The 24,883-nt window shown below is 32.5% G+C and overlaps 1 protein-coding gene across 2 annotated transcripts in view; it reads left to right on the top strand.

Annotated features, from left to right (window-relative positions):
- The window catches only part of LOC144373208 (transport and Golgi organization protein 1 homolog), a 161,641-nt gene that overhangs the window by 18,133 nt on the left and 118,625 nt on the right, over window positions 1-24,883 (top strand). For both annotated transcript variants that reach the window (XM_078036321.1, XM_078036323.1), the window contains exon 2: window positions 12,525-12,579. In XM_078036321.1, coding sequence (XP_077892447.1) covers window positions 12,525-12,579 — 55 coding nt within the window. The remainder of the gene's footprint in view (window positions 1-12,524; window positions 12,580-24,883) is intronic.

Raw genomic sequence — 24,883 nt, 5'->3', positions numbered from 1 at the left:
CAATTGGTAGCTCTATGTAGCCATAATGATTTTTAAAATGCTATCAATAAATGTTGTAAAGAAATTTTAATCTTCCCCTGTTAATCCAATAATGTCAATTGGGTAAGTATTACTCTTAAAATCTGCCTCTCTAGATTAATATTTTAATATTCTAAATGTACCTAAATAATGCAAAAAATATATATTTTACATTTTCCTTCAATGGTAAGTTCTTTTGTATATCTATTCAATTCTTTTGTGATTTGTCAATCTACTCTATTGACTTTCCACTATGTAAGTTTAAATTATAAACAATTTTGACATAAATGAAATTGACCTTAGATCCTCTCATGATAGCAGGTCGAGATTCATCTGGCTAAAGTTTTTTTTTTCCTGGTGACACATCTGATCTGTTCACAGTGGAGCAAAAGAGGAAAAATTGATCTAGAAAAAATAATTATACCTTTTCAAAATGCTATTTGATTATTTAAAATTTGTTTTAATGTTTTTATTATCTAATATTGGAAGAGGTCATGTATAAGTAAAACAAAATTTACTTACAATATATAAACAATAGGGAGGCAGAAGAATAAACATCTATAGCTGTAAATCACAGTGTGACAATTTAAATATTTATGTTGCCATGATGACATCCTTAGTGCCTATTTAGAATCGTGATGGACATCTTAAAGAAATAAATATTTCTATCTTATTCAATGGGCATAGACTCACTCTCTCTCTGTATAATATATATGTACATATATGTACATGTAGTGTGTACTGGCATGCAAGTTTTATATGTGCATTTCTATAGAAAATCATAAGTAGACATAACTATGAATATTTTGTATATGTATGTAATATTTTACACTGTATTTATATACAATGTCTGATAATTAGCATATGTATGTTCAGGAATACATCTACATATACATATATATGCTCACACACATCATAGCTTTATTAATATTGTTCATAAACACAACTAGTAAAACACTATGAATTTACTGTGCATAGGCATGTAAAGTATATGTGAATGTTCTTTCACAATGTGCAAATTATAGATATTAAAATTGGTTAGGCAGGATTAAAGAAGTAAATGAGAATTGTTAAATGAGGATTTGGTCAATGCAAATTTTGTGAGCTGTACATAAATTTTGTAGACCTAATGATTTTTGAAAACCATTTCCAAGGCTGTTTATGGCTCATATGGAAATCTAAATGGAATCTTACAGGAACTGGATTAAGGAATTAAGCTCTTGTCAAATATTGCTGGTCTCTGCTTTTTAATTTTTCTTGCCCTCAGAGTTCTCTTGCCTTTAATACATGTTTATACTTTGTAGGCCAGAAGTGGAACTCTCTAGCTAATATTTTTTTCTTCCTATTGTGCAAAGAAATCTTCTTTAATGCTTACATGGTTATTTGAATTTTGTAGTAGAATGCTGTGCACTACAGTTTTGTTTTGAAATGAATGATCCTCTTTTTTTGTTTGTTTCAAGGTAAATGATTTTCTGCAGTTTTGTTGTGCATCCTTAGGAGACGACTCATCCCATTGCTTAGATGTAGAAGGGGATTTTTTTTTTAAATCACTGCTGTGAACAACTAACTGCTTGATCATCAATGTTCCTCTTTTTCTTCTCCTTCCCTTTGTAGTGGTCTTAGTCCGTGCCTGTCCTCCATGGCACATCAGGATTTGACAAACTGGTGCTACTCAGAGTGGAAGCAATGTATTCTTTGTTAGAAAAGTTCCCTCTTTCTCAGAAGTCACATAAACATCTTAGGAAGAATGGTTGATTAAATTGGCTCTGCCAGGAGTTATACTTATCTGAACACATACTTTCTTTGTGTAGGATTTGGAAATTCTACCCAAACCCCACATCCTTTCTCTATAGAAGGTAAAATTAGTCTTGATTTCTTCCTGTATGTGCAAGCTTTGTTCTTTGTGCAGTTTCCATAGAAAGAGTGATTTTCAGTATTCAGGTCTTATCTTTCAGTATGAAAACTTAGTTATTGTTCAGCATTTTTAAACTTCCAATTGGGCCTTTGTCTTCTAGACAGTAAGTAGAAAGTTGTACTTCATAAATGACATTTTACTTCATTATATCGTTTCTTCCACTAAGCCATAGGTTGTGCATACATTATAGTTAGGTGAAATATTTGCTTAGAAGATAGTAAAAATCAGCTGAAAAATGATGTGCTCACCTGCCGAGAGCCTATTCTAAGTGACTTTACTTTTCCTGTAACATTACAGAAAAACGACACTTGGTCTTCTTTAGGACTAGATCAAGGGGATTTTGGAAACCATAGGTTTCTCCAAATACAAGGCAGTGTCTGAACTAAAGGCATACAAAATACTTTTTTGATTGAGTGAATGAAGGGTCAAAAGCAGGAAGAAAAATTAACTTTTGGTTATTTTAAATATTATGAAAATAATTATATCTTAAGTTTACGTGAATGTATAATTTGGAAATGATTATTCTCCTCTATTAACTATTAAGCTTTTGTTGTATTTACACCTATTTTGGAAATTATTCCATAGAGCATGAAAATTAGGTTTTGTATACGTATTTAGAGATTGATTAACAAATTATAATAGATTTTTTAAAAATTATGCTTATTAACCCTGAAAGTCAATCATTGACATTTAAAAAACAATAGTATAAAAATTGTGAAAGGGACATTATTTGAAAGTGGAAGAAGGATTATAATTTTTCCAGGTTACCTTTATGGGGTATAAATGGAATATGTAATATTTTGAGAATACTTTGAATTCTGAAATTTTATCATGTCCAGGTTAGAAATATGCAATGCAATACTATCCTGTAGGTAGAAGCAGCAAGCTATAACTCTCAGTCAACCACACAATCACAAGGGTAAACTGTGGATGCCCCAGCTTACACTTTGTTCCAGCTTACACTGCATTTCTAAGCTATGGTGTTCATTAGATTGAGTATATTAAATGCATTTTTTTCTTCAATTATTTTAATTTCACAATGGGTTTATCAGGATGTAACCCCGAAGTCACGGAAATCTGTAGTTCTCTCCTCTGTGGTATATATATGAATACACACACACACACACACACACACACACACACGTGCACAATTGCTGGGGATCAAACACAGAATCTCACGTGTGCCAGGCAAGTACTCCATCACTGAGATGTGCCCTCTGGTCCCTTTTCTTGGTTTTTAATGTTCCATATGATAAATGTTCTTAGTTCATCATGCTTAGCCAGAAAGTAACAATAGCCTATCATATAAAACAGCCATATTTTAGAGGACATTTGATTAAAAAAACCTGATAATTTTGCCAAAGACAAAGTTTCCAGTGATAACAAAATAAATTCTGGTTGCAGCCAAATCATTTTTGTTTTGCATTGTGCAGATGTCTATAATATTTTTTTTGGATAAATGCTTTCTGTCAAATTGGCAATTTTGCTTTTTCTTTCTGAAAATTTCTTTGGAATACAAATGAAATTAGATTTGTTTTTTTGGGAGGAGGGGTACATGTGAGGAAAAATGTCTGTATTATCTATCACTTGGTATTCCCCACCAGTCCTTCATGTTGTATTAACTATGTTTTTGCACATTGGAAATAATTCCTTATAAATCCAGCTGGCTTTCATGTCTCCATTATTGGTTTACAATTTGTTTCAGTTATATATAATCATGGAGCAGCCCCTTTAGTCAATAAGATGTTGGTAATGTTTTGTTGCAAACTATAAGGATGCTATAGGTTTTATTAGTTACAAATAGCTATTGCTAAAAACTAGCAATAGCATATTTATAAAAAGCCCTGTAAAATAGCAATATCTTTTTCCCATATAGCAATACTCAGGCAAAAATTATATTTTCTGTCTGTAAATATTAGTAGATGAAACATTCAATAGCTAGCCTTGCTAAAATATTCTCTAGGAAATGAAAAAATAAATGTATTTTGAACCCTATAGAAGAAAGAGAAGCACAATGTACCTTCACTTTTCTAATTTTACCTTGTTCTACTAAATATCAAGTTTTTGCTATGAATTTTGTCAACAGTATTTTAATAACTCTGCTGAAATTTCAGATACAAGTCTGTGATTACCTCCTTATTTATGTATAAATAGCACATCATTGGTAAAACATATACATGGATGGTGATTATTTATATATATATAAATGTGTTACAAGGAATTTCTTCTTGTAACCAAATTAGAAAAGTATATTCCTATGGTCTATGATATAAATGTAGCTTATTTCAGGACAAACTACCTCTAGTCATTAGATTGTGAACTTTAGGAAATTTATGAAAGTATATTTTCACTAATCTTAAGTTCCATGATAAATGGTGTCTGTATTTGAGAAAAATCAAGGCATTTTAATTTAATTTTGTTTTAGTTTTGCAGTGCTGTGGATATAGTGCAAGGTCTCACATATTCTAGGCAAGTATGTACCATTGAGCAACATCCCTAGCCCGACACTTCTATTTATTATTTATATTCCTTAAAAATCATGACTTTTCATTCATTAAGCTACTTATTTTGAGATAATAGTAGCATACATTTGTTTTAGTCAGCTTTTTTGCTGCTGTGATCAAAATATCTGCCAAGAACAATTTTAGAGGAGAAAAAGTTTATTTGGCACTCATGGTTTCAAAGATTTCAAATGGCCAACTTTATTGTTCTGGGTCAGATGTAAGAATACCATGGCAGAAGGTTATGGCAGAAGAAAGCGGTTCAGGACATCCAACCAGGAAGCAGAGTAAGAAAAAGTGTACTCATCAGGGACAAAATACATGTCCTAAAGGCATACCCCAATGATCTACCTCCTCCAGTCATACTCCACCTGTATTTAGTTACCACCCAGTTATTCCCTATTGGGGGATTAATTCACCAATTTGGTTAAGACTCTCATAATCCATTATTTCACCTCTAAACCTTGCATTGTCTTGCACATGAGCATTTTCAGGACTCCTCACATCTAACCAACAGCAATATTCAATTATAAAGCTAATGCATAATAGATCTTATCTATCCTTTATCCACTCACCACTATAGTAACATCTTGTCAGACTGTAGTACAATATCACAACCTGAATATTGACATTTGTTTTAATCAGTTTTTCTATATTGTAACCAAAAAATCCTGACAAGAACAAAGTGTATTTGGAGCTCATGGCTTTAAAACCCTAAATATAACTTCACCTTTAGAACTTTAGAGGTCTCGGTCTATAGAGAGCCATTTCTATTGCTCTGGGCCCAATAGAAATGGCAGAAAAGTATGGTGGAGGAAAGTAGCTCAGGACATGGCCATCAGGAAGCAGAAAGCAGTTCCACTTTCTAGGGATAAAATATATTCCCCAAATGCCTCCCACAATGACTCACTTGCTCCAGTCATACTCTACCTGCCTAGTTACCACCCAGTTAATGCATTCAAGTGGATTAATGCACTGATTAAGTTAAGGCTCTCATAACATAATCATTTCACCTTTAAAGTTTCTTGCATTATCTCACATGAGTTTTGGGGGACCACGTAATATCTAAACCACAACATGATGCAGTTAAGATACAGAATATTTCTCTAGTCACAGAGATCTCTCCTGTGGCTTTTACATAGCTATAACCATCCCCTCACCATATCCATTGACAACCACTAATCTATTGTCCATCTCTATAAATCTGTCACTTCGAAAACATTATATAAATGGAACTCTACAGTGTAGGATAACTTTTAGGATTGTTTCTATTTTTTCCCTCAGCATAAATCTTTTGACATTTATTCAGATTCTTGAATGAGCATAAATTTTTATTTTTCTGGGATAAATGCCCAGGATGCAATTGCTGAGTCATATCATATTTGCATGCTTAATTTTTAAGCAAATGCTAAATTCTTTTTCAAAGTAATTGTGCCATTTTATATCTCCATTAGATATGCATAAGTGGTACAGTTTACATTCTCAACAGCATTTTGCATTGTCACTATTGATTATTTTAGTGATTCTGATTGGTATATAGCCATATTTGATTTGTGGTATTAATTTGCATTTTCCATTTACTAATGATGTGAAACATCTTTTTATATGGTTGTTTGTAGGCTGTATAGCTTTTTTTAATATAAATTCTCTGTCCATACCTTTGTTTGTTATTGCTGTTGCTGTAGTTTTAAGCATTCTTTGTGTATTCTCAACCCTAGTACTAAGCTGAATTTGTGATTGGTAAACATTTCTTCAAGTCAGTAGCCTGTCCTTTCATCTTCTTTAAAGAATGTTTTTCTAAGTAAAATGTTTTAATTTCAATAAAGTCTAACTTACTATTTTTTTCTTTTCTGAATCATGGTTTTGGTGTCAAATCTAAGAACTCTGCCTAATCATAGTTGTGACAAATTTCCTATAGTTCTCTCTAAATATTATATCATTATATCTGTTACATTTAGGCCTCTGATCTACTTTGAGGTGATTTTATATGAGATTTGAAGTTTATATTAAGGTCTTATTTTTGTTTAAGGAAGTATAAATATCACAACACCATTTATTGGGAAATTTAAGTTTCTTCTATTGCTTTGATTTTTTAATTTGTCAAAAATGGAGTATATTGTAGTTTGTATTAATTCCATGTTCCCTTTTCTGTTCTATTGTACTATGTGTGTTCTGCAAATAATAAAACAGTCTTGACTGTTGTAGAGATATAATAAATTTTGAAAGTGATTAGATTTCTTGTTTTATTCTTTTTCAAAATTATTTTGCCTATCCTAGTTCTTTGGTTTATTCATAAACATTTTAGAATAATTGTGCCTGGGGGCTGGGGATGTGGCTGAAGTGGTAACACCCTCACCTGGCATGCATGGGGCGCTGGGTTTGACCCTCAGCACCACATAAAAATAAAATAAAGATGTTGTGTCTACCGAAAAGTAAATAAATAAATAAATATTTAAAAATTCTCTCTCTTTAAAAAAAGAAGAATAATTGTGCCCGTATTTATATAGCTTGCTATGATTTTGATGAAATTTTATGAAACAAGTATATAAATTTGTAGGAAATTGCTATATTTCCTCTCTTGTTTCCAATCCTTCTACATTGTATATTGTCTCCTTTATTTAGGTTTTCTTTGGTTTATCTCTGTTTCATCAATATTTTTTTGATTGAACATATAAGTCCTGTCTATTTATTTTGATTTACAGTTTTATTCTGAGAGATTATTAATGGCCCTGTATGTTTAACCTTTATATTTACATGTTTATTGCTAGTGTATAGATATAGAATTAATTTGTATATATTGGTCTTATATCCTGAAACATTGATGGGCTCAGTTACTAGATGTAGAAGATTTTATCTCTTTGATTCATCAGACAGGTTTACATAGTGAACTGAAAATAGTACAAATATTTTTTCTGATCCACATTCCTACTATTTTCTTTCTTGCATTATCACAAAATCTTTCAGAACTATGTCAAATAAGATTAGTGATAGAAGTCATCCTTATTGTATTGCTATCCTTAGGGATAAGGCATTTATTCTTTCTTCATTGACCATTTGGTAGTATTTTCCAGTAAACCATCTGGGCCTTGAGAGTTACAGATGTATTCAAATTATGTATTTCATATTGGATGGGCGTGGTTGTCCTTTAAAAAACACTGATCTATTTCATCCTGTTGTCCAATTTATGAATGTATGGTTCTTCATTGTACTGCTTTATTTTCCTTTGGGTATATTTTGAAATTCTATTGATATGTCATTTTCTTATATTGGTAATTACTTGAAATATTGCTTAGTTTGACTATTTGAGTTGTTGGTCATAGATTTTTTAATTAAAATTTGTATATGTGGGTATTATACAATTATACTCCTGAGATTATTTAAATCTTAAAGTTTATTTTGTTTTTCTCAGATTCTACTCTCACAGAGGAAGGGGTTGTCCTATCTAATTATATGCAGGGTAGAGTAGACATGCAGATTTCTCAATCTGAAGTGGGAAGAATGCCTGGTTTTCCTCTGGGCCCCTTTGATACTACCAGTGATTAAGAAAAACAGGAGTGCCGTGTTATTGCTCCTCCACTACCACCAATGGGGGATGACTTCATTTCTACTGGAAAATAGTGAACAATCTGGCTCTCTATCGACTATTCAAGGACAGCACATGGGTGAATACAAAGGAATTATGTAACATGAACAATAACTTATCAGAAAAAAAGCATGTTGAAACAACAACATATTTTTCCAAATAAGTGATTATTGGAGAATTCCAATGCACACTACAGGGGTTAGAAAATAAACTTAGGAAAATTTATAACAAGGAGGAAAATGATGAAATATAAAGCCTTGGACTCTCCTTTCCATGATACACAAACTGTTTCACTAGTGGTAATTAAATTGATGCCATTTGTGAGAAATCCACAAACTAGTCAGAATTTCCCTGCATCCAGGTGAAAGCAAAATCAACCACATCAAAAGTAGTAGAGAGACTGGAGACACCCTGTGGTCCCTTTCCCTTGCATGGCACCATGTAACAGAAGAAAACCTCAACTCCAGGTTTCTCTCTAAGGAGGAAAAGGTTTTGATTACACATCCAATATTGGAACTTTTCCTAGTGCTGCCTGAGAGATTGGCTTGGGCCTTTGACAGGATCCATCAGCAGGGAACAAAGGAGCATGGCACTCATCATAGCTTTTGTTCATAGCCCAATACAAAGCAAAGAGAGAACAAATAATCAAAATGCTCCCTGCGAAGGAAAAGTGTGGAACGTAGCATAAAACACTCCAATTTCTCCAAGTCATACCTGGGGGATTGGATTTGGTATTATCTATTGTTGAACACTGATGACAACATGGCCTGCTCTAGATAACTAGGTGCCACTAAGAACAAAATCTATGGTTCTGACCATCACAACTGTTTGAGGGGTCCACAGAATCTCTGGCTGGTTTAATCGATGATGTATCTTCTCCTGTGAAAAACCAATCTATGAATAGAAAAGGTAGCAAATTTTCTCTTGTGTGCATATGAACACAAAGAGTAAAAGACAATGAAGAAAGAGAAACAGTATTGAAACAAGGAAGAAGGTAAAATCACAGAAACTGACCCAAATTAAGCAAAGATATATGAATCTCCAAAACAAGAATTTAAAATAACTACCATTAAATTGTTCAATGAGAACAGGAGAACAATAAATGAATAAAGTAAAATAGTGGCTGGAAATTTGTCTCAAATAGGGAAGGAAATGACATTTAAATCCAGGAATTCCAAAGGACTAGAAAGAAGGATAATTCAAAGAAGTCCAAACTGAGATATAATCATATCGCCAGTAGTTAAAACAGAGAATTTTAACAACAGTAGTAGAACACCAAACCCCCACGTATAAGGAGATTGTCCTAAGACTAAAAGCAGATTTTCAGCAAAAATCCTGCAAGATAAAAGAAGTGGGATGATTTATTCAAAGCACCTCAAGAAAAAAAAATAACATAGCAACCAAGATTACTATACTTAGCCAAATTGTCCTTCAATAATGAAAGGAAAGACAAGGACATTTACAGACGCCCCCACAAAAATGCTGAGGACTTCTTCGGCATTTTAAATAATGTTTGTGTTTTTGTTGTAAAAACAGAAAAAAAATTTCTAACATTCCTAGGGAATCACAAAAATCCCAAATGACCAAAACAATCTTAAGAAGGAATAGCAATGCTGGAGGTATAGTACTTCATAACTTCAAAATATATTTAAAAGCTACAACAACCAAAGAGTATGTTAATAGCAGATGTACCAAAGGAATAGAACAGAGAGCAGAAATAAACCTATACTTACATGGTAAGTCTTCAGGAGAGATTCCAAGAATACACAATTGGAAAAGGATAGTCTCCAACAAAAAATGTTGGGAAAACTGGATATCCACATACAAAGTGTGAAATTATACACTTATCTTATATTGTGTGGAAAAAATACTCACCATGAGTTGAAGATTTCAACCTACAATCAGAAACCAAAATCTCTGGAAAAAATATGGAGGAAAACCTTTATGACATTGGTCTTGGTATTGACTTCTTGGATATGGCACCAAAAGCACAGATTTAAAAAAAGCAAAAAAAAAAAAAAAAAAGAAAAGAAAACAGGCCAGTGTAACTACATAAAACCAAATCATTTCTGCAATGCAAAAGGAACAATAAATATAGCAAAAACACAAGCTATAGGATGGAAGAAAATGTTTGCAAACCATATGGTAGGCTATTAAAATCAAAATTATATAAAAAGATCCCACAACTTAATAGCAAAAAAATAATAATTCAATTAAAAATGGTCTAAGAGTTGAATAAATATTTCTACAAAGGGAAATAAATTCCCAAGAAATATATGGAAAGATGTCCTTTTCACGAATTGTTATGAAATTGTAGAATAAGATATCTCTTCTCATTTGTTAGGTTAGCTATCTTATGGGGAAAAAAAGAAGATAGCAAATGTTGGTGAGGATATGGAGGACATGTAAACTGTGTATACTTTTGTACTGTGAATGTAAAATTATATGTATGCTATAAAAACAACATGTAGTTTTCTCAAAATAATAGAACACCATATCAACTACCAATGCCACTTCTGGGTTATGTAAAATATAACTTAAATCATGATCTTGAAGAAATATTGGCACTCCTATGTTCTTTGCAACACTATTCACAATGGTCAAGATGTGGAAACCATTTTACTCTCCATTTCCCAACAAAGTAAAAAGAACACAAATGAATGCAGCTGTAGAAGATAATGCTAAGTGAAGTTAGCCAATCCCAAAAAACAAATGGCGAATGTTTTCTCTGCTGTAAGGTGACTGACTCATAGTGGGGTAGGGAGAGGAAGCATGGGAGGAATAGACAAACCCTAGACAGGGCAGAGGGGTGGGAGGGAAAGGGAGGAGGTAGGGGGTTAGCAATGATGGTGGAATGTGATAGACATCATTATCCAAAGTACATGTATGAAGACATGAATTGGTGTGAACATACTTTATATACAAACAGAGATATGAAAAATTGTGTTCTATATGTGTAATAAGAATTGTGATGCATTCCACTGCCATGTATTTAAAAAATAAAAGCATTTTCTTTTTTAAAAAAAAACATATGGTATATACATACATGAAATTTTTCTACTTTAAAGAGAAGAAAATTCTATAATATATGATGAGATGGATAAACCTTGGTGATATTATGCTAAGTAAAATAATCCAGTCAAAGAAAAACAAATACTATATGATTTCTCTAAGTGAGTTTCTAAGAGTTATAGAAGTAGAGAGTATAATGATAATTACCAGGCGGTTGGTAAAACGAGAAAATGGGGAATTGATAATTTAAGAGTATCCAGTCTCAGTTATGCAAAGTGAATAAGTTAGACAACTACTGAATAATGGTCATGTGCTGTACAATATCATTTTGGTCAATAATGAATCACATATTCAATGGAGATCTCATAAAATTCTAATGGAGCTGAAATTTTCTATTACCTTGTATTTTTACTGTATTTTTCTGACATGTTTAGAAAAATAAACATGCATGTTTATGTAACTGTGTTACAATTGCTGATAATATTCAGTACAGTAATATGCTATGTAGTTTATAGCCTAGGAGTGATAGATTATTTCATATGGCCTAAGTGTGTAGAATGCTTTACCATGTAGGTTTGTGTAAGTACAGTCTGTGATGTATGCACAACAGTAAAAATCATCTAATAATACATTTTTATCATTATGTGACACCTGAAGGTAGTGAATATAACTCAATTGGATTGTGTTCCTACTAAAAAAATATTACATGGTACTCTGAAAAATCTTTAAAAGGTAGATCTCATGTTAAGTGTTCTTATAATAAAAATAAAACTAAATCATATTAATGTGAAAAACAGACTTGAGAAACAGATGAAGAGACAGCTATGAATTTAATATTATTACCCAATGTAGGGTGATAGGTCAGGATATATGGAGAAAAAGTAGCAATCAACCAATAATAATTACCTCAATTAAAACCTTAAAGAATTTAAAGAAACCTGGGAAATTTAGAAAATGAAATTTAACAAAGAACTCAGGAAAACTCTTTTTTTTAAGAGAGAGAGAGAGAGAATTTTAATATTTATTTTTTAGTTTTTGGCAGACACAACATCTTTGTTTGTATGTGGTGCTGAGGATTGAACCCGGGCTGCAAGTATGCCAAGCAAGCGCGCTACTGCTTGAGCCACATCCCCAGCCCCAGGAAGACTCTTTTAAAATATATCAGTTAAAGTTCTGACTTTTAAAATTCTCAAAAATACACATAGACAAGAAAAGTTAAAAAATAAAAGTTAAAAATAGAATTAAATTACCATTAATTATATACAATATGATTTTTCTACTTAGAACACCAAGAATACTTGAATTAATAAGAAAATTTCTTTAAATTTCTAGTTTCAAAATACTTTAAAGATTTAATATCATCCATAAAATGATAATGATCACATTTATTTGGCTCTTACTATGTGCTTACTTTTTACTTAATAAAGTGCTTTGCATAGATTATCTCAAAGCAGTATTATGATATATTTATGATGTTATTATTTTCATTTTACAGATAAGAAAATGGAGGCAAAGAGAAATCATGAAACCAGTCCAAGATTACAACACTGGTAAGTAACTCATGAACAGTACACAAATATTTCTACTCTCATACAAAATACAATATTTAATTTCTAGGAATTTGACTTACATGATCACAAAATTAAGCTTGATTGGAACATAGAAGGTAGGAATCGAGAAGAGTTACAGGAGCTAGGAATCCTTAAGAATTGTGACACCTGGCCCCCTAGAGAAATCTTCAGATTATTTCAGGTTTTCCCTCCTGTGTCTTTACCTTCAAAGTTTGGAAGATAAACTATCTTGGTGCAGCTTGGGGCAAGTGTCTACTCCTGTGTTTTTCATTGGCATGAGAAAGTAGTGGAAGATCATTGATTAGAAGCCTCACTACAAATACATGGATTGATTGGGCAAGCAGAATTAGGCAGGGAAAGGGGCTCAAAAAGAATTAAATTCGGTGTCCATTTAAGACCCCAATTCTTTAGAGGAGAAGAGCAGAGCTAGGTGGCAGCGGGCAGTGTAAATGTACAACCACAGTAATGAAAGGATTGATTTTGCTGCTGGAACCTGAACAAATTCTCTGCTTTCAAGATTATTCGAGGGTTCTCATGTGGGTAACAGTCTATCTCAGATTCATTCTAAGTGGCTCTTTCTCTTTCTATCTTGAATCAAATGAAAGACTCTGCATAGAAGTATACTCCAGAGAGTTTGAAGGATTCAAATATTGTTTTTTTTGCTTGGTCAAACTGGTAACTTTTGAAAGTACCACTCTTATGGTACTATCAGTCACTGCACGGAAGTTTAAATTTTATGAACAGAATATAATGTATAATTAAATTGCTGCTACTTTGGTGTCATCTATTTTATGAGCTTTAAGGGGTTTTTAATTTGGATCATGTTGTTATTTAATGTGCCCTAAGAAGGACTTTGACTAGACATATTATTATAGATACTAGAGAAATTTAAAGATAAGCCTCTTAAGTAAATGTTTTGTGAGAACAAAATTTCTCACCTTTGGCACTACTGAATTTTGAGGGCAGATAATTGTTTGCTTAATGTATGGAAAGTGTCTTATGTAATTCTTGTAGAAAATTTACTTACATCTCTGGCTTCTACTTAAGAGATATCAGTAGCATCCTTAAAGATGTTGCAATAACAACAACAAAAATATCTCCAGTTATTGTTGAATAATCCCCAAGGGAAGAAATATTGCCAGTACTCCATTATGCAAGATGAATAAGTTCTAGAGATCTGCTATTTATATCTGCATGATGATGTTCTCCAGTCAATGATGGACCATGTATATGATTATACCATGGTGTTCTCATAATCTTATAACAGAGCTGAAAATTTCTATCAGCTAGCAATTTTACTGTTACTTTTCTATGTTTAGACATATTTAGATACACAAATACTTAGCACTGGGTGGCAGGTGCCTTCAGTATTCTGTATGGTAACATGCTGAGCAGGCTTATTGACTAAGAGCAATAAGTGGTATCAGAGAGCCTGGGTGTGTAACAGGCAACATCACTTAGGTTTGTGTAAGCACACTCCATGGTGTTTGGATAATAACAAAATTGTCCAACAATGTTCCTGAGGCTTTATCCCACCATTAAGTGACACGTGACTGTGGTGAAAGGCACTGAATGGACCTACCATGGTAGATAAAAGAGGGACTTCTTGACAATGGACTAGTAGAACACATTCCATTCACAGTGCTCAATAAGGTTAAGAGGACAAATTTCTACCAGTGTAAGAATTTTCAGTTTTGGTGTTCCTTAGGAAATTGGCATGCATACTCTTTACTTAGCAAGCCATGGTAGGAAGTGATTCTTAACTGTGGAGGCACAGTGATATTAAGACATTAGACTTTTAAAATAATACTGATTCTCAGGCCACATTCTTGATGAATTACATTAAAAATTCTGGTGGTTGCTATATTTTGGAACTGAAATGTTCCCCAAAGGTCCATGTGATAAAGTCTTGGTCTCTAGGCCATGGGAATACTGGGTGCTGATAGAGCCATAATGACAGGGGGTCTAGTTGAGGAAAGTTAGGTCAAGGGGTCATGAACTTGAAGGAGCAATTGGAAGCAAAGCTCCTTCCTCTCTTCTTTTTTTGCTTTCTGGCTTGGATGAGGTGAACAGGCCACATCTTCCATGAGCTCTGCCATGACACTTTGCCCCCATGAGCCTAAAGCAACTGGAGCAGTGGCCATGTACTAAAACTTCTGAAATCCTGAGTCAAGCTAAATCTTTTCTCCTTTCATCATTTCAGGTGTTTTATCATAGTGACAGAGAGTTGACTAATACAATGTTATAAACAATTTTTTTTAAAGTCCGCTAAGGGATCCTAACATATAGCAAATTGATATAAACTAATATGAAGTGAATCTCCTTGAAAATTCACCCAAATCAAGCCCAGGAATGTATGCAAGAGTATATAAAATTTATCACAACTGATTTCCTGCTTTACTACTTATAAGCTTGCAAGAATTGCATCATTTACAGAAGGCCCAGTGACAAAGTGCTCCAGTGGTTCAGTTACAACATCATGGCTCCATTGCACCACTGGTTGATAATAAACTAAGAAAAATAAACTTTGGAAAGAAAATTTACAGACTAGGGTACTTTCTGATAAACTGGTAATTTAAATATCTATGTAGTTCTATTTATCAATATTGGATATAACTCTGTATGGATTCTGACATTGTACAAATTAAAATAGAAAGCTAGGTATTGTATTTTTAGCATTATTCAGACTTCAACATCTGTGCTACACAAATGGCCCTGGATTTAACAGGAGAACTAATTCATTCTCAATCTGCTTTTGACTTGTAGATCTAACTTGGAAGCAATTTTTTTCATAAGAGAATTTAAAATAATCAAGTATATATATATATATAATACAGGAGTCCTTAATATCAGTCAAAGATATTCAGACTGGGTGTACTGGGTCAGAGTTATACAAACTAATTACAAGTATTTGTTTCTTGGGGCTTATTCTTAGGAGAAAAGGAATAAAGAACAGGATAAAAATGAAACAAGAATGTGGCTCCTGTATGCAGCACTCTGTAGCCCAGATTACAAGGCAAATTTAGCCCCACTTTGAGGTAACGTGGACCACATTTGTGGACTCCCTATCAGTATGTCATCAGCTTATTTGGGGAGGAGGGAAACATCTCTGAGATTATGTTTTGTTGAGTGAAATTCTATGGGTAAAAGGTATCTGGTTGGTTATCAGCTAACATGCAACAGCAGCTATGGAACTAGTGTGCCCATTGACAAGGAGGATATGGGCCAGTCACCAGGAAAATTCATTGAAGTACATAACATAGTCACCTCATTTCATTTAATATTTTCAGATGCAGCACTTTAAATATTGGATCGAGGAACTTGAACTGGACATACAACTTTAAGATATGTACATTTTGGTACATTTAAATCATGTACAATCAAATCTCTATTATTTTCATGTGGACTTATGAGACATTATGAATCAGTGCTGAAGGTATACTGCTCATGAAGATACCCACATACTTCCAAAATAAAATATGCGCTTTTATGTGGCTAAACCCCTTCCCCTTCTAAACTGAGAAACAGAAATCTCCAAAATAAACAAATATTTCATAGAGCTCATGCATTCATTTACCCAAAAAATGTTTATTTATAATACCTTCTACATATTTAACAATGCTATGTAATTTTTAGCTGAAAGTGCAAAAAGCAGATAATTTCTACAGGCAGTTCTCCAAGTTGTGAAGGATGATAAATTTAAATCCCTCCTACTAGCTTAGGAGGAAATAAGTGCTATAGGGAAATATAAAGAAGGATAATGGGATGGGAAGTGGTAGGTGCTATTTGAGATCAGAGGGGTTAGAAAGGCCTTTCTGATAAGTTGATTGCTAAACAGAGAGCTGAGCATGTGAGGAGCAAGCATTACAGACACAACATTTCCTAGATAAAAAGTGTTTGTTGAAAACACATAACACAAAATGCTTTAGTGAATCTGGGGGTTCTTCATGAAGGCACAGACAACTCTTACAGTTAACATGACATAGCACCAGTGGATGCCCATCACGGTCTACATTAGTGACAAGTGGTCTCTGAGTTATACCAAAGGAAAGAGGCAGCAACACAGACCTGATGTCTTATTTAAGGACACATGCTCTAGAGTTTGATTTAAAATAATAAAAGAGATTGCCTACTGTAGGTGCTAAGGAACTGTTTTAACTCTGATGCATGACCAATAAAACAAATCCTCATTATTTTCTCTATAACATTTAGGAATAATTTTATCATAATTTAGTGCTTATAAAATCTATTTTTTCCCTTCTAAAACATCGATGAATATAAAGGGGCTACTGATTCTAAAAAGTTTCACTTAGATGGACATAACTACTTCAATCTTGGAAAACAAAACAACATAACTACATTTTATGACTACAAAAGGGATGAAGAATGATGTTAAATGAAACTCTCCATGGGATCTCATAAAATGAATTAAGTAGCAATTTTAGACTAAATTGTAATCAAGGAACCAAATATTTACGTAATTTATTAACTATGTAGAAACTAAAATTTTTAAAAAGTCGTGGCACATTATTGACAGAGTTCTTACAACATCCTAATGGAAAAAGACATAAAAAACTTTTTTCTATACATTTTCAATAAAAATACCTTTCAACTGCTTAAAGCAGCTTTTAAAAATATCACTGGTGTTTTATTTAAATATAAGAAAGTGTTTTGTTTACTTAATCATATTATACCTGTTACACTCAAATTTTTAAAATGTGACATATGCAACATAATAAATTGCATATAGAAATATTAAAAGGTTGTTGGAAACATTGGCTGTTTACCAAAGCACATAGTTAGGCTTTATGTTTAAAATGACATTCAAATAGCCTAAATCATTAATGGAAAATCAAGCCAAGTTACTACAATAATGTCCTTTGTTAGAATTTGAGACGCTTTTTTATTCTTATTGTCAGATTTCTGAGTGAAATAATTGTTGTTGGGAATAAATGGAAATATTTAATTTCAAATAGTATCATCTGTGAGTCAATTACTTAGAGTGTTATGGGCAGATGGTTTAATCAGAGAATTGAAGCAAGATGAGTCTTTCTAGCTCTTTATCACTAACAATACATGGCTTTACAGATCTAAAAAGATTCCCTGAATTTTGACTTATGAACCAAAAATTATATCTGCTGAAATTTATATTTGGAAAAGCCCAGATTGTGTGTGCTACTGATGGTGTATATACCTCTCTTCAGGTTTTATTTCAATCATATCTATGTTAAAACAGGTTAAAGTTTTAACATAGATTATTTTCAGAATCTAAAATATTCCTCTAGTCTTGAGCAAAACTCATTTATCCAAAGTTATTCTAAATAATGATTCCAGAATAGATATTTTCACATTCAATGTTAATCATGAATGTTATAGAAGTACATTTATTTTAAATTATTGGGAGAAATAACATTAAGATATTGGTAAAAAAACTCCATCTCATATTCACATTTTTAAGTGAAATATATGAATCTTCAAATAAAGACCTCTAAGTAAGAGATTAGTAAGAATACTATTCTACTCACTAGAAAAATAAATCTATGCAACAACTGAAATTATTTGAAAATTCCACTATCAATTGTTTGACACTAGAAATAAGCAATTAGACATACTTACTGACCTAAAAATATTCTTGAAAATAATGGCAATTGATTCATCAATTGATAATTCCAAATATGCATTTTCTATTTTTTAAATACATTCCATTCTTTTCATCAGGATGTTGTTTTTGTAACATGAATTAAATCCATGACATCTGCATGACTGTGATCATGCTAATCTAGCATTTGTATACTAAGATTCATGAACTCAGGTCAAAAAACATAATATAATATGAAGGCAAACTAAGAATAGTGTTTAGGTTATTTTTCTACCAAATGGTAAAAAAATATGCTGTGTCTTCCTTTAAAACATGTGACTTTCAGAGATTTTGGGGTAGAGTTTATATGAAGTGAAAGATATATATCTGTGGGCTCAACCAAATTATAAAGATTTTATTTAAATCTTTTTAATAATTGAATATCTAAGTGCCCAACACAGTGTCAAGTCATATTCTTTTTTATGGTGAGAAATATCCAGTCACTCAAGCAAAGACTTTTTATAAGATTCCCTAATTTATAATGGAAACAGCACCTCAGTAATGTTTAGTTTAGTATCTAAATTGAGAGTTGAATATTACTGAGTTATCCAGAAAATAGGACAAATGATTCTAGAGGATGATGAATCATATGTCTAATAATCTGAGGATTTTTTAAATCTTTTTTGTTTCTGAAAGAGTAGATTAAAAACCTTGAAAACTTTCAGCAACTCTAAGTAAACTACATTAAAATCTTGACTAATAAACTTTTAGATAAGAACAAAAGCATAAAGGAATGAAATCAGAAGCATGATTAGAAAGTATGCTGACCATAGATTGGTTGCTTTGATCCTACATTTAAGTAGTCTACTTTAGGAAAAGTTTATGAGGTACCATAAAAGTGGACAAAAAAAATACAAGCAAAACAGGAAAGGATAAGGTCACAGATGATATCTTTCTTACATAATGTTCCCTCACTAGCCAAAGATGTGGATCCTTCCCCAGAAACAAGAAATTCCTGGAGAAAATAGCCAAGTTATTTTTACTGAGGTAAGCTTGTGAGGAAAATACCTGAGAAAATCAAGATACAGGAGGAAGGATTTACATTGGCTCACAATTTCCGAACCTTCAGACCATGATCAATTGATCAATCTGTGATGAGGCAGAAAACCATGGAAGGAAGGGTCACATCATCAGCAAAGGTGGTCACATCATTGAAGCCAGGAAGTGGAGAGAGCAAGCAAGAAAGGGGCTGGGGACAAGCAATATTCTTTCAGGGAACACCCCCAGTGACCTACTTCCTCCAACTAGCTCCCACACCCTGCAGTTTCTACTACCTCCCAATAAGCCATCAGCTATAAATAATCAATGGATTAATCCATTTGAAGATGTCAGATCCCTCCTGATCCATCCCTTTCTAAGAGCTCCACCTGTGCACATTGCTGCACTGGAAACCAAACCTCCAGAACCTCTGGGAACCTTCCAGAGTCAAACTATAAACATTGCTTCAATTATTTATTGCTTAGATTACTTATTGTTAAATATTCTATTGATTAGATTATTTATCATTAAAACTGGAGTGTACCTTTTGTCCCACAATGGATTAACATGGAAAGAGGAAAGTATAGTGGTTGCATTTCTTAGCTGAACCCCATTTTTTCTTTATAATGAGTTGCTGCTATAGAGAAGTTGTAAGTTATTAAGTCTACACTGTGACATAATCCTCTTATCATTTATATGAAAATATGATGCTGACATAATTGAATAATTTAATTAACTTTTCATTTCTACTTATCACACTAGTATTTCGTGTTTTTATATATTGGATTTCTAGCAATAGTTCTCTTTTTTTCTTTAATGTCTTGATTCCTAGAAAACCTATGAGCAAGCAAAAAAAAATAACAAAATCAATGATAAAGAGCATAATCTAGAGAACTCTCAAATCTGTGATTGATTTTTTTGGTTTCTACTTTTGACTTGGTATGATCTTGCCATTGGAATACCTTCTGTCTTAAAGGAGAAAAGATGTTTGTTTGCCTCATAGGCTCAGTTTTAGAAAACTACCAGAGGCTACCCTTGAGCTGAAATTAATATGCCAAAAACAATTGCCATTTCCTTCATTGACAAAGCAAATCAGCATTAGGTATGCAAAGCCATTAAGAGACCTGGATCAACTTTATCTGCTTTCCAACTTTTATCAAAGCAAACTGACATCAGATTTACACTTTCATATTAATCTAGGTGAGCAATTGTCAATACTGGCCTGAATTGTAAAAACATTAAGAATAGGCATTTAAGAAAGGGAAGCTGTTATTAATCTGTTAAGAATGATAGCACCTTTGGCTTGATCTTGTTTTGTCACTATTTCTTATTGACAGCAACATTTTTCTTTTTTTTTTCTCTGTTGCATATTTCCAGTAATGATGTTAACTTTTAGATTTTCTTTTTTCCTATGAATAGCTTTTTGGTATTTTTTAGTCTTCCTATTCTAAATTCAATCTATGCCAATGGTCATATTAAGAGAATTTCACCATTCATCTCCAAAACATGACTATGAATATGTTGCAATGCAATTAATTTACATTAGGAGTCTATAAATCTAAATTTTAGTCTTGGACTTCAAAACAACTATTTGTGTAAATTAAGGAAATCCTCTGCATAAAGTTTTATCTAAATAAAATGGAGATGTTGGGTTACTTAATCAATATAAATTTTCTGTCTATGAAAGTTGAATTTATCTTTAATCATAAAATATCCACAGTAAATTATATTGAATGTTGAGGGGAATGTTAAAAAAATAAACAGATCCAAAGATGATGCTGTTCATGTCCAATTATTTATATGAAATATACTGGTCTTACATATAAATAATAATTTAAATTAAGAAATTGATTTAAATTAAGAAAATGATTTTCAAGCACATATTCATCATAAATTTGAGTTATCAGTTTACTGTCATATCTTCCAGGAACAAATAATTCCTGGAGAAAATAACCAGGTTATTTTTACCTGGTCCCTATGTAAGAAAAATGTCTTATAGAATAAAAAATTGCTTATAAAAGAAAATATAAATATCAAAACGAAGTTAAAATTTAGAAATAAAGTTTTAAAAACAACAGAGAATTGGATATTTAAGAAAACTTGAAAAAGTTTTAGTTTATAAAATGAATTTTATTTAGAGCAAATTGAACATAAAGAATGCAATGTTCCTAAATTTAAAAATGATTTTTTTTCTTTCCCATCTCTGGCCTTTCTGCTGGTAATGTTAAATTTCATCTCAGATACATGCTCCGGAAAACAACAGTGATTAAGAAGTCAACCCCAACTTTTTGTTATCCTAAATCCTCATCTTTGGGGTTTATGGAAAACAGCATATCTCAAAGAACCATCCTTTTGCAGGTGAATCTCTGTCCAGCCTGTTTTATGATTCTTGTTAAGATTTGCAGATGGCTCCCTTGTTCACCTGTGACAAAGTCAGCCATGTAACTTCACCTCTTATGTCCGAACCTGCCAACAAATCTAGACTGACCTTCTGCATCCCATTCATTGTCTCATGAATACCGAGTTTAGAATTGTTCCCTAGGAAACCAGCTAGATGCAAGGATAAATATTTCCATTTTAGCCGTCTTTCCTGATTTAAAAAAAAAAATCCAGTTGTCATCTCTCTACTTTAACTTGTCAACCTTTTTTTGCTGAGACAATGATTTTTTTTTATTTCCCCATCTCAATAACTCAAATAAAATTAATCTCCATACTTTTGGGGGTTTTGTCTTTTATGCTGCTTTCCATTCTTCTCTTATTCGTTGTTTTCACTTCTCTTCTTCTTGTCTTTAATTTTTTAGATTATAAGAACCACAGGGTTTCTCAGATTTTATCCATGGAGAGACCTGAATCAGATCAGACACTTACCTTGCCTCACTAAGCCAGAAAGAATGATGAGTAGCAGATGGGCACATATCTACCAAAATGAGACAGGAGATCAAATGTTTACTAAAATAATAATAATAATGCTTTTCAGCTGAATAGCATTAGATGTTGATGGACCTTTATTTTATTCATTTATTTATATGCAGTGCTGAGAATCAAACCCAGTGCCTCCACATGCTAGACAAGTGCTCTACCACTGATCCACAGAATAACGTTGTAAGGGCCACACAGCACACAGTTTTTATCAGAGAATTTTTTGTCATCATTACAAAGGCTTGAATTTCAAATTTTCGTTAATAAGCTCCTCAGAATAATTGAGGTCCAAACTAGTCAGAGCCAACTTAAAAAAAGTAAATGTATGAACGCACATTGTGCATTGCGTTTGAATTTTAACTCGTTTCCATTTTATGCAATATATACGATTTCTTTCTGTCTTATTCACTCTCTTTCTCACTCTTTCTGGCTCTCACTCTCCACTGCCTCACACACACTCTTTCTCTAACTCACACATAACAAAAGAATCGTATGTAAAATATATAACTCCTTTATAAGCTGTTTTCCCATTGTGAGTGGTAATTCAATCTATTAAAATGTCTGAAATGCTTTCAGTATTAATACAGTTTCTCCAGCTTGAGAATGATTCTTTCATATTCCTTTAATTTGTAGCAGTGACTTATATAAAGAAATGCTGATTTCAAAGAGTTCCTGGAATTCTTGGCTTCTATAAACATAGCTCACCCTATGCTACAGCTCTATAGCATTTTTTAACCTCTAAAATATTTACAGGTGGGCATATCTCAAAAGATTTTATGTGGATTGGAAGCAGAAAGGCACAAACATTCCTGTCTCTCTCCTGTTCTGGAGGAATCCTCTCCCTCTCCTTGGGCAGGCACATTACTCTAAGTGATAGGGTTCATGGCACCACACAGCATGCTTTCTTGGATCAACACCAGCTCTTCAATCCCAACATCTCTCAGAGTGTATTTTGATGAATAAATTACCAAACTAATGAGACACACTAAGAGGTTAAGGATTGATGAAGTACTTAATCTTTTTAAAGAAGGACACAGCATGAAACACATTCCTCCAAATAGATACAATAAACAATTGCCTAAAACCTAATTAGAATAAAAATATGGAGAAAGGTGCACAGTCTTAGAATTTGTGCACCAGACAATAACTTAGCATATTCTGCAACAATGGAAAAGCTTCCTGTCTAGTGCCCTTATTTATATTTGAATGAGGTGAGTCGCAGGAGTTCACCAGGAGAGAATAATGGTATTTTAATATGGAATTTTAATATAGATTCATGCCTTTTGGGTCCATGAAAATTGCTTCAAATATAGCTTTTGAGCTTTTTTAGAACTTGCTCAGCCTTGAAGAGACTTAGCAAATATTTTGGAAATCAGTATATACACTTTTTGAGGCATTATGAAATGCATTTAGCTTTTTAGATGGAAACTTTTCATATAATTTATATCAATAAAATTTTAAAATTTTTATTGATTTTGAAAATTAAAAATAAGTTGTATATCTTTAATGAAAGGTATAGTGAAAACTGCTACTGGTGAATTGATTTTTATGACAAATCTATATTTAAAAATAGGATGTTAACAATAGGAATTAGGTAGCACAGTGAACCAAGTAATACACCTGAAGTAAAATAAAAAAAAATATGACAAAATGAATAGGCATTTTAGAGAGCTGAATCTATAAGAGTCTAACATTTGACTTGGTGATGTACATATTTACTGGATGCTTCCTTTCAAAGTTGATAGTGTAACACACTAATTTCTGGGTATCATCGCTGATTAATTATATCATAATAGTGCTACACAATATGCATTTGGAGTAATGTCCTTTTAGTCTCTAATTTTTCGTATTGTCTTTTGAGTTGAATATTTGGAATGTATTACTAAGCGTATCTACTTCAGATATCACTATGGTATTTAATAAAGCACAATTGCATAATCCAATTTTCCTTTTCTCAAACTCTGAGATCTGTTGTGAATCCTTTTTAACAAAGGGCTGTGTCCAAACGGGGATATCTGCACACTAGGTTTTACTCTTTCCTGATAAAGAACATGTGAGATATACCATCCTCTTTTCTTTCCTTACATTTCAACTGTATAACATTTCCTTTTCAATTATTTTACTACCTGCATGTACTTTGGGCAAAAGAGAAACATGGGCCCTATTTATTCTTCTGAATCTCAACCTCACGGTAACTTTTTAAACCAAAGTAAGTGTGCATTAAGTGTTTGTGATCTAAATGAATTCAATGTCAACCTTTCCATTTTCCAAATCAGACAATAATTAGAATATTTTTTCATTTGATCTATAAAAAAAAAAACCTTTAACTTGAACTTTTGACTTGATGACATTAAAAAATCTATAGTTTTCCAAAATACAGATATACTTTTTGTTCTGTGTAATATAAGAACCCGTGTAGTTTCCTTTTGAGTAAATAGATATTTTAAAAATATTTCAAACAATAGCTAAAACTACTGTGTTTTTCTAAAGCCATGAACTTTTTCTTTGCCAATAGGGAAAAAATCTAACAGAAAGAGGTAATTCTACTTTAATCTCTAAATCAATACATAATCATAGAGTGAAATTACTGAATTCCAATGAATTGATAGCTACTACTCCATAGTGCATCAATGACTGCCAAGCTTTCCTGTGGAAACAACGAAGGAATAGGCCAGTGGGCTAGAAAAATGTTTTAAAAAGAGAGAAGAAGAAAAAAAAGGCAATCAACCAGCTAAGTAATTCCACTGC

Source organism: Ictidomys tridecemlineatus, unplaced genomic scaffold (genome assembly GCF_052094955.1).
Source record: "Ictidomys tridecemlineatus isolate mIctTri1 unplaced genomic scaffold, mIctTri1.hap1 Scaffold_304, whole genome shotgun sequence".
NCBI lineage: Eukaryota > Metazoa > Chordata > Mammalia > Rodentia > Sciuridae > Ictidomys > Ictidomys tridecemlineatus.
This window is presented reverse-complemented; position numbering and strand designations above follow the sequence as displayed.